General features: G+C 32.9%; 2 protein-coding genes across 2 annotated transcripts in view; one reads left to right on the top strand and one right to left on the bottom strand.

Annotated features, from left to right (window-relative positions):
* LOC140057082 (enoyl-CoA delta isomerase 2-like) overlaps window positions 1-12,147 on the top strand; it is a 442,575-nt gene that overhangs the window by 192,855 nt on the left and 237,573 nt on the right. The gene's annotated exons all lie outside the window — the stretch shown is intronic.
* Window positions 1-12,147, bottom strand: part of LOC140057270 (ATP-dependent RNA helicase DDX1-like) — a 44,149-nt gene that overhangs the window by 23,525 nt on the left and 8,477 nt on the right. Inside the window, exons 2-8 of the mRNA XM_072102853.1 lie at window positions 5,664-5,715; window positions 4,259-4,352; window positions 4,003-4,093; window positions 3,164-3,211; window positions 2,470-2,556; window positions 2,062-2,145; window positions 1,472-1,548 (exon numbers count right to left, since the gene is read on the bottom strand). Coding sequence (XP_071958954.1) covers window positions 1,472-1,548; window positions 2,062-2,145; window positions 2,470-2,556; window positions 3,164-3,211; window positions 4,003-4,093; window positions 4,259-4,352; window positions 5,664-5,715 — 533 coding nt within the window. The remainder of the gene's footprint in view (window positions 1-1,471; window positions 1,549-2,061; window positions 2,146-2,469; window positions 2,557-3,163; window positions 3,212-4,002; window positions 4,094-4,258; window positions 4,353-5,663; window positions 5,716-12,147) is intronic.

Here is a 12,147-nt window from a genome sequence, read left to right as displayed (position 1 = left end):
TGTGGACAAGACGATTAAATTAGAGTACCCTGAACATCTTGAAAAGCTTAAGGGCTGCCTAGAGGCTACCGAATAGAGTGTCCTGATTAACACTAGTGATATCCATGAACTAACTGAGACTGTCTTATCATATATCTCTTTTTGTGAGGAACTAACCATCCCTCGTAAGCAGGTAAAACTGTACCCAAATGGCAATAGATCACAATGTTAAGATGGCCTTAAAAGCCAAAACATTTAAGAATAATAACTCATAGAGAGAATACCTGGATCATAGACATAATTTAATTTTATATGTGATTTTATATAGATTTGTATTTTTTATTTATATTTAACACATTTTTTAAACGTTCAGTTGTCATGAAGGGTATTTGAAAGGTTTTAATTTTATGCAGTTTCATTGAAGAGGCATTCTTTGATTGTGGGAACCAGTGGCAAAACCGTTTTGTAGAGAAGAATTTTGTGAGCGAATTTTTTTAAAAATTCAACTCTAAGTTACGACAAAGATTTGAGATTTAGTATCACACAATGGGACTGCATATTCAAAGATGGCACGAATATAATCTAGTACACAGAAATCAAAGTGTGCCTCTTTTAGCTTTCTTAACATGAACAATTTCTTATTTACTTTATTATAAGATCAACATGGCTATTAAAGATCACAACCTAAAACAACTCCAAGAAGTTTAACATTGTCAATTACTTGATAAATGGTTGTTATTTATGTAGATGTTCATGTCTGGAACGTCATTGTGAAAAAAACTTAACAAACTTTGTTAATATTATAAGATGTTTTAGCTTTTATACTTTCTTTTTAATTAGATTATGGTATTTATTTATATTCACAATATTTCATAATTTATGAGCATATTTTGTTCGTCATCCACTTTTTGTCTTTATTGTGAAGTATTGTATTAATAGGGAAGGATTTGTTTACAGCGAAATCAATTGCATTATAAAAGATGTCCATTTTGGTTTGTGTATCATGGGCATCAAATACGTCGGACCATGTCTGAAATTAAATCCATCTATCAAACTGGTTCAGGTGACCGGTGAACTATCTGAACTCAACTTGTTACAGCATCGCAAGCAGTTCGAACTTTCACCTTCATCAACAACAAATCTAGGCCTACGTGGGCTAGACAAGTATACTTGGCCCCACCCTCTACTACTAGCTACACCTAGGCTATGCCTACTTATATTGGAAATAATTCTAGGTCATCATCTTGGATGACCTTGAATGTTCCATTAAATTGCCCAATTGTTGTTCTATGCTGCACCCACTTCTCGGCCTCGAAATTTGATTCCTTGAGCCTATTTTTTCTTTGCGTTAAACACCACAGTAATACTAATCTTAACAACTCTTCTTTGTTTAAATTATTTGAAGCCTGGCTAGGCCTAAACCGTCCACGAGAGAACATTCTACTGCAATTGACGTCTACATAGGTTTAAATATCTATTTTTATGTACTTACCTCTCCATAATCATCAAATTGTTTTCCAAATGATTTTTTTGCTGTTCCTCCATAACCAAATCCCTTTTTATCAGTACCTAGACAAAAACAAACCTAAATCAAAATATGGCCAATATATTTAAATTCAGTGCAGTATTTTTAGAAACACAGATCACAAAGATTGATTTAGTATGAACATGAAATTTTAATAGATAAAATAAAAAGTGTGAATGAATAAATGAATTGCTATAAAGGTATTCAGATTAATGCTATGGAAATCGATCAGAATTTCAACATCAACTTTACGCAATAGTTATTATTTCTCTCTTCTTTATTACCTTATTATAAATCAACTATATAATTATATACAGTCAATTCCTTCCAATACAGGACACTTGGCTGGCCTATGTCTGGTTTTCCAGAAAATGTGGTATTCAAAATGTGTTTTAAATGGACCTCAAGAAAAGGAAATTTTCTGATATTGAAAGAGTTCTGTATTAGAAATATTAGTGCAAATAGTTAGCATATAACAACTTCTTGAGAAATTTCCACCAAATTGATTACGTTTATTGAATATTGCTGGTCAAATAACAATTTAATAGGACATTTACCAAGGTTTAATGAAGCTTCTGATGTTGCCCATCCAACACGACACAGTCCTTCATCTGTAACTGTTGCTTCAAAGTAATGTTTTCCTAAAATATTGAAGGGAAGTAGTCAAATAAAGGAATGAAACTTCTATATGTGTAATTTTTGCAGCCTCTTTTGTGTTTACTTTAATAACAGGTATTATTACTGCCGACAGAGAGGTTATGTTTTCCGTTTAGATCAAACTTTTTGTCCCTATACATGACATCTAAAAAAAGTTTTTGACTTGACATTTTCTGTATATGGCATGTATGTTAATCACCTTAATCATTATAAGAAGACAATTAAGAAATTAAAAAAGAATATTACCATATATGGATATAGTCCCAGGGGGACTTGCCACTCGCACACATTTGGCAAAAATTAAATACCTCGTTTATAGACACCAAAATTTGCTCTTGTTCCATGCCATGATTTAAGCTCTCTGCTCTGGCACAAGAGGCCTTCTTTGTCAATTGCTACAAAATATAAGTAAAACACCAAATTATAAAGTCAGACGATTTAACCCTTTCACTGCATGTACACATTATTACCGGGTATGGAAAAAACAATTATTTAATTGTATTTGCTTTATAGATATTTGCAATTCATTAAAACTATTTTTTAGCACAACATGCACCTTCAATGTGTGTTAATATTGTCTTGAAATTCCATAATAATTAGCTTTTATTTACTCCCAACCATAGACCTGCGGTCTTTTGCCCATCACACACCACATATACTGGTATTGTTTGTTTTTTTTCATTTGTGACTGCATCTTTCAATCATTAATTTTACAGTGTGTATTTTAAATTATAATTCTTGCTTTTAGAATAACTGAAAACAAAACAGACACTCAAATATTGATTTCAGAATACAGTAGACATATTAACTATCTTTTTTTTCTGTTACAATGACGCATCATAATATATACTGTACATTTCTAGATACACTGTATTGTACTATTACTCTACACCGTTTATTCATGAACCTCAAACTCAATAACAAGATGGTGCCGGTCTATTGGACAGCCAACGACTAGTGTAGTAATTATTGTTAATTTTTACACATTATATTAAAACTTACCTAATGCCGGGTCTCGATCATATGAATTCATTGTCCATTTACCTGAAGCTAAATAAAAAACAAACTAAAGTGTTGTAAATTACGGGTATATTTTGTTTTTGAGTCGAATAAGGAGAATAATTTTATTGGAGCTAAGTTATAGGACAGTCAATTATTTGTTTTTTTTAACCAATGTCAAATTTTTTTTCAAATGACTTGAATTCTGTTGTTTATTCACCAATTCAAGGCCCCAAAAAACATAAAAAGTAACTTTTCGGTGAGCATGATAATGAATTAGGGATGTTCCAGCCCAGAGGAACATATTTTCCCAATTTAGGCAAGGCATTTGGGAAATCTTAAGCAAGCAGTAACCTCAAACTTGACATGTATGTAGAGGTGTACATTTGATATCCCCAAAGGAACTATATTTTGCCAAAGCATGTATCTAAGCATGTATCTAAGTGGATATCAAATTATATGTATTACACCAATAGAAATGGCAATACCTATTATTATTATTACAAAAATAGATGCAAATAAAACTAAACACTGAATACAAGCTAGGCCTAGCTGTCTAGGCTCTGACTGTAACACTTGCTTATTTAGTTTTATTTAATGGATAAATTCACATGAAATTTTGTACATCAAGAATCCTTTTTGTCTTCAATGATTCAATCTGTCTAATTCACCTTCATCAAGATTTAAACAATTTGAAGTTGCATTTCAAGAGCTAGGCATTGTGACAAATCATCGCGATCCTCACAGCGGTAGACATGTGATGCTGTTTCAACAAATCACGTTCACTTATTTACATAGGCTATGTAATATAATAATATATGGAATTAGGAGTTTGTATTTACCTGGTGCTAAATCACCACTACTTGCTTTTTTCCCTTTCTTAAGGTCTCTCATTGTTTCAAAAACAATTTGTAATACAGGTAAACAAAAGGCCTAGATAATAGATATAAAAGATATTGTAAAATGAGAAAATTGGAATATGTTGTTTTTAAATTGGCAATAAACATAGTTATAATCGTCACACAAGTAAAATATTTCCTATTTTTAAAACATTCTCTTACAACCACTACTTCTAGAGAAATATAACAATTTGCATACACCAGTTTTGCCACTACCAGTTTCAGCAGCCATAAGAACATCACCTCCTCCTAGAATAAGCGGTATTGCCTCATTTTGCACATCCGTTGGAAGGCTACAAACAAATTAAATAATTATAAAATTTTAACTGTCAAATTGATTTAGTGTACATTAATTTGTCGCATTTAACAAAATTTCACTGGGGAATTGTGGACATTTTCTAATAGTGTCAATTCAAATTAAAATACGTATTAATTGTTACAAACAGAAACACAAACATTTATTAACATTTTAAAAACAGCAATTTTAATCCTTCTAAATGTTTGACCCTTGTCCAGGACCTGGGTCAGATTTGTATGCATAAAAATGTGTGGTTCTTACATTTCGACAACCACTTATAAAGATTTGCATTTGGTGTAAAATTGTTCAGAATATACTATTAGTTACACCCTGCTTGTTCATGGAATACGGGAAATCTACGTTCTGGTTCCATATTCCATGAGGTCGAAGGCCGAATGGAATATGGAACCAGAATGTAGATAATTTCCCATATTTCGCAAGAACAAGCAGGGTGCAACGATTTTATCTCTTAGTTCATATTCGATGCTTGAAATCACAACTACGCATGCGCTCAACGATAAAAATACAATACATTACATAAACAATGCGCGTGTAGAAACATCAAACAGGTAATACAGGATATATTACCCTTCTGATCCGCTGGACTGAGTAAATGGGCGTAATACGGAATTATATCTCATACATATCAGATTAAATATTTATATTTGGTCTTAAAAAAATGACAATAAATGTTTTTACTGACCTTTGATTCAATAATTGACTAAAAACCAATAATATTATATAGCCGAAGACGAAATCCGTAAAATATTGTAAAACATTTGGCATATTTCCAAAATGTATAGTACTAATATATATATATATTGAATAAAATTGTACTACATATTACTATTAATAGTAAATGTTTGTGGAATCTTTAAAATAGTTACACTTACAAACTTAATTTCAAAGATAGCTACTTATTTCATCAGACCCAATGTACTGTATGGCCTCCATGAGCAAGTGCATTGTATTAACTTAATTAATAAATGTAATAGCAAAGTATTCAGTAGCACATGAATTGATCTATCAATGACCAATGTTCCACAAGATTTTCCTTATTCCTTTCATTTGATATTAAATAGTTCTCCCAAACACGTTAATTATTTAATAATACACATTTTTCGCTAAAGTTGTGTTAGACCAAAGATAAATACGTAAATTCTGAACAATTTGACACCAAAAGCAAATCTTTACGTTGATGAGTTTAAGAACCACACACTTTTAACATTTGACCCCGATTTTGGCATGTTAGTTTAGTTAAAATATTTCTGGGATCCGAGACAAATTTTTCTATCTACAAACTCACAGCCAGTCCATCTCCTCAACAGCTTGGCAAATTTCAGGCATCATGCCCATCTCTGAAAATACACAAATGAAAGATAAAATTGATGATAACTAGAAAATTACAGTTATGTATGAATGAAGGGGTTCTGTAGGATTTTAATGCCCAAAGTGGGATTTCACCTGATTTTAGTGCTAGGATACCAAAAATGCTAGGTAACAAATTTTCACGATCCCGTAACCATGGTAACAGCCCCAAATTCAAAATGGCGACCAAATGGCCATATCTCCATAACCCTTTGGTCTATTGACAAGATATTTGTATCAAAATACTCAGAATATATATATTTATATTCGTTGTAATAGAACATTTTTACTAAATGCAACCAGAAATGCTATTTTTCTGTACTTCTGTGACCCTTGATCTTGACTCAAACTGTATCTAAAAAACGGCTGGTCATAGAAATTTAAAAATGGTCTCAAATTGCTCAGACCATACATATTTATATTTACTGTGATGCAATATTTTGTTTAAAAATGTCCAGAAGCAACTTTATTGACCTTTGACATAGAGAATAGCTATTTACATTTACTAGGATGGATAAATATTGGTCAGATGTTTTGGCCCTACTCTGATGTAATTTTCACTTTTATTAAGAATACATCATTAATACTTATGTAATGTGGGACTCCAACAACCTCCAGATCACTAGCCTGGCGTTCACTAGGATAATTTGTTATGTATTCAGTTCTTTTCTAAACTCACATTTTCAAATATTGTTTTCAATAGTCACTTTGATCCTCTATAAACGTATTAATTTAAGATTTCTGATTTGGCTAAAAGTAGTAAATGTCAGAGTGAGATTTGATGGTAATTATAATAATATACGATTAGGAAGGTATCTTGCAGATTTGTTTTGCCAATGACTGGTTTTCATTTACATGCTCGTCTGATACATTGCCATCTAACACAAATGAACCAGCTTGGCTTGATGTAGATGACTCAAAACAGTGAATAAAATATTGGAATTAATTTGAATGTAAAGAAAAAAAATCTGTATTTAAATAGTGCTCTTTTCCCGGATCAGGCTCTAGAACAGTAGGAAAACAGTTGAAATGGGTTGGTGGTCTTGTTGGCATTACTTAAGATGAGGAAATCGAACTAGACATCCCATCGAACTCACTCTTCAACAAAAAACACACAAATCCTTCAAGATTTCATCAAAATACATTCATAACAAAAACACTTTTTTTAACATTGTCTTAGTAATAATTTCAAAAGAAGTCAAGAAATATATCTTAAACAGAGATAATAAAAAAAAGGAGTTGAAGGTGTTTGAAGTTTGTGAGCAAAGTCTGGTTGTGGACTCCTTGAAAAGAAAATGAAAAACATTTAGTAGCTTGAAGGAGATAAAATCATAAGATGCTGTTAACATCAAAAACCTCTTAGTCACTTCTAACAATCTCACTCCTTAAATTGGTTCCTTGGCTTGGCAATATGACTTACAAAATTGCTGTCAATGTTGGCATTGAAAGATTGCTTCTCATATCTCGAAACATCTAAGAAAAAAAACCAAGGAACGTCTAACCACGTAATACTGTATGGCCGGCAGCAGTTCAATGTATGAGAAACCTCCATATATGAAAATGTTTCAAGAGGAACAGGAGCATTAAAGGTACAAAAGTTGAAGAATCAACCACTCTCACTCCTTGACTGTCTTAAATGGCAACGAAGATGCTGACACAATAAATGCATGGTATCTATATATAAATTTACATAGGGGCAAAATTCGGTAAATCGCGCCTCACTTCTAGAATGTTTACTCGATGGTATATAATATAAAGTTGGTTCGTACTTTCGATACTGATTTTAACCACCTGATGTAACCCTGTTTACTAATTAAATTGAGTTAGATAATTAGTTATTGACAATTAAAACAGATTTAGGTTCAACGATTTGCCCCAAATAGGAGGATATTTCTGATCGTGGTAGGTATACACTGCAATGCATCGCATGTCCATTTTGAAAAATACCCGCATTTTCCGATCTCCTCCTACGATAATTGTTTTTAATAGCATCAGCAATATAGCATCATAATGTTGAAGACAGACGATTTTCTTTAAAAAATACTATTACTATTTTGGTAGATTTAATATACGTTCCGTCTTCTTGACGCTCCCGAAGAAAGGGGACACTAGTCAATGCAAAAACAACCGCACTATAGCAATGATATCTCATGCCAGCAAAATCCTGCTGCACATCCTGAACAAGCGTCTTAGACAAGATCATGAAAGAGAGCTTCCACCTGAACAAGCAGGTTTTAGGAGAGGCAGAGGCACCAGAGATATACGGCAGATAATAAGGAAGTCCAATGAATATCAAAGGACGGTCTTTATTGATTATTGATTAAGCCAAGGCATTCAACTGTGTCCGTCATGGAGCTTTGTGGAAAGCACTAGTTGCACTTGGAGTTCCATCTAGTACAAATGATCAAAAACCTATATGATGGTCAACTAGCCTGTGTACGAACAGGGTCACATAGCAAGACGAGAAAACAACTGTCTTGAAAAAGTGATAATGCAGGGAAAAATTAAGGGGTCAAGGAAACCAGGACGACCAAAATCAAAATGGACAGATAGAATTAAGGCCCTTGTTGAACATCCTCTGCCGGTTGTTTACCAACTAGCTGCTGATCGTAAACAGTGGAATGCTATCATGAGAGTCACGAACTGTCAGACATGACGGATACGTACCAACCAACCAAAATAATATAATACTTTATTACTGACAGTTGCTTCTGAACGTTTGTATTAATTAATTACTAAAAATATAAACGTCGTAGTGGTGTATCGTTACATGTACTTTACTATTTCAATCGACTATGACAGTGACACTGACAGTTTTAACAAAGTATTATTCGGATATGTTTTACTCTATTTAGTGGTATATTATTTATAGGCCTATAACAAAAAATATTTTGTTACTAAGTGGATAATAAAGAAATATAAAGAATATATTAAAAAATTGTTCCTCTTTGTACCTCAACCCTAACCCTAATGATAGATACAAAACACAAATTGGGTTTGTTTAAAGCCCCATTCCCTACGTTTTTTAGATCTAATTTAAGATCACAAACTATATTTAATGTAAAAATAATACTATATGGTCCTATTGCAATAACTTTTTTCGTCTTTAAACGGTTAAAAATGTGAAAAATAAGTCGATTCTAATAATTATAGCGGCCCGCTATAAATCCCAAAATGCATTGCGCGCGGATTGATATTTTTGTTTTTCACCTGTAATTCGCCCACTTTTCGATCGATCGTGAGGCCAAAACAAATGGAAGACTCCTAACTTTTCAGCGAAAATACCGGGTTTTCCCCAATTTGTATCAACGGAGTCTGGCAAAAATAGAAAGACAATTAATGCAGCAACTATACAACGTCAGGCTAGGTATATAGGTAGCGTACGATGTTCGTACGTTACCGATGTTTAACAGCTAGGCCTACAAAACTAAGCCTAGCTAGGCTAGGCCTAAGACCGTCCACGAGAGGTCGATCGCCGCGAGCTACTTAGGTAGTGCATTGTTTATCACTTTTTATCATAATTTACCATAAAACGTACATTTAAGACAAGGAATGACATGGTTTAATGTTTTTAAAGTGATATATATGTATTATTTTCCAAAAAACGTCCAAAATTGCAGGGAAGGGGTCTTTAAGTATTAGTCCAAATCAAAAATTTGGACTCATTTTGTAACAAGTTTCTCTTTCGGAAGTAATTCCCAGGGTGCTAATTTTGGTTGACTACATACATAAATCATTGTGTCTATTTATTTTTTTCTGTAAACGACAATGTTTTATAGTCCTGCGGTACATACATTTGAAATCGCCAGTTTTTTATGCTGAAATCACTATGTATTCGAGAACCATCTGTGGGCACGACCTAGATGGTATGCAAGCGAAGCGAACGTACCATCTAGTTCAAGTATCAAGTATCAAGTATAATCTTTATTCGTTCCCACAAGGAGAAAATTACATTGCTCGTCTTCAGTGGCGTATCCAAGGGGGGGGGGGGGCCCGGGCCCCCCTGATTTAGTTTCCGTCGGCACATCATCGCGGCCGTCGGCAAAAAAAAGGTGCCGGGGAAAAAAATAAACTATTTATTCTGGCAATAATTGAACTGTAAACATAATTCTTTTGAGTGTTTGTTTATTTACATATCATATCATCATTGATCCCTTCAGATCAACTATTTTTTATTTTCATTACATCTAACGAAACACGTAAAAAATGTGTAGCACGTACGTACGGCCCGTACGCGGTAGATTGTTTACTCAAGAGTCTTTGACCTTACCCTATTCAACCTTGTTTTTGCATGCAGTTGAGCCTCTCATGACCTGGGATTTGTATGTCTTCCTACGCTAAGATTATATAGTTCCACATGCCATGTGCTTTTTTGTCTAAGATATATTTATTATAAGTGCCAAAAACCCGTTTTTTTTATCGATATGAGGCCTTTATTATTCAAAATTTTTAAAGAAAAAGCACACATACCATAAAAAATATCCATGTATTTCATTTTTGGAACAGAATATTCCGTGAGGCTCAACTACAAAACCACCATTTTGTGATATGATGTCATCGTAAGCCAATCAAAGCTGAGCTTTCTCGCGATTGGCATTGCTCACGGTTGAATGATTTAGGATTCTAGCTGATTTGATTGGTGGATGCGAATCACCCGCAGCGGAATGTTTTCTCTCGCGCGTGTACCATGAATCTCTCTGATCGTTAATACACAAAGTTAGAGCAATGAATTTTTCTGAATTCCGTTAAGTAAACAACTTTATATATTGTATAAGCATTTAATAACATGTTTTATTGATATTTCCAATGGTGATATATAAAATAAATTACTAAAAAACGTAATTATGTGTAATTATTTTAACCAAAAATGGTGTAGTTAATAGAATTGTCGACTGAGGCCGCAAATTGTTTTACTTCTTTCGTGGCTAAAAACGATCATTTTCGGCGATGTTTTAGACCCTATATTTCGAAAACTACAAGTCAGATTTTCCTAATTCTTTCTTTATTGTAATATGAATACAACATACTAACAGATAATGTTGGTTTGGTTTTAATTTTGCATCGTTATCCCATATAAGACAATATGACTATGTAATCCTAGAACATATATTGATCAGAGACGTTGTGTATGTACAGCAGATAATGACACCAATTTTGTCGGCAAATTGGCAATTCCCGGCCCCCCCCCCAACTTCAAAATCCTGGATACGCCACTGCTCGTCTTCAAATACATCATAATTACAATATAAAATAACATGACAATAAAACAATACCTATTTTAAAAACTCATAACAAGAACATATTATTTCATGGTGCTCATCTGGATGAATTCCGCTGATGTCTCCTGATACCTGTGGGCTGAAAGGAGAAAAGATATCGGTTTGTGTCAGCAGCCGCGGATCGCAAAGTTGATGTAATTAAGGATGTTTTAATCCAATTTTGGAGCTCCAAAAATGTAAAAAGTATAGCAATTGTCATTTTAAGGAAAAGTGCAGGAAGAATCAATTTTACTACGTCATTTTAGTGAAATGGATGGAAGTAAAATGAATACAGTGCAATAAATTTCTGCTGTAATTTTTACTATTGTCCAAATTTGTTTACATAGATAAATGTGCTTACTGACAATATAAAGTATATTATATTTATATAATAATATATAAAAACTAAATATGTGAATTAGAAATTAGATATTCAAATGATAATAATCATGTATAAACCCATTTTTTAATCCCACCACAAACAACTGCTGATACATGCTCAAATAGATAAATGCTTATACATAAAGTTTGTGTTTAAAGGTCAAAATAACTTTACTTCCGGTCATTTTCTAACAAAATGTTGCATTAAAATTAATATAAATATGTATGGTCTCAGCAATTTGAGACCATTTCTAAATTTCTATAATTAGCCGTTTTTTAGATACAGTGCGAGTCAAGGTCAAGGGTCAATAGCGCAGAAAAATAGCATTTCATATCACATTTAGTCAAAATGGTCTATTAGAACGAACATAAATATATTTATTCCGAGTATTTTGATACCAATATCTTTTCAATAGACAAAAGGTTCTGAAGATATGACCAGAGACAACTGAATAAAAGTCCTTATAAGCTATTCTCTATGTCAAAGGTCAATAACGTTGCTTCCAGACATTTTTTAACAAAATATTGCATTACAATAAATATAAATATATAAGGTCTAAGCAATTTGAGACCATTTTAAAATTGTTATGACCAGCCGTTTTTAAGATACAGTACTAGTCAAGGTCAATAGTACAGAAAAATAGCATTTCCGGTTGCATTTATATAAATATATATATATATATATATATATAAACGAATATAAATATATATATTCCGAGTATTTTGATACCAATATCAATAGACCAAAGGGTTATGGAGATATAGCCATTTGGTCGCCATTTT

Source organism: Antedon mediterranea, chromosome 8, assembly GCF_964355755.1.
Source record: "Antedon mediterranea chromosome 8, ecAntMedi1.1, whole genome shotgun sequence".
Classification (NCBI taxonomy): Eukaryota; Metazoa; Echinodermata; class Crinoidea; order Comatulida; family Antedonidae; genus Antedon; species Antedon mediterranea.
The sequence above is the reverse complement of the archived record's forward strand: the minus strand, read 5'-3'. Positions and strand labels throughout refer to the sequence as shown.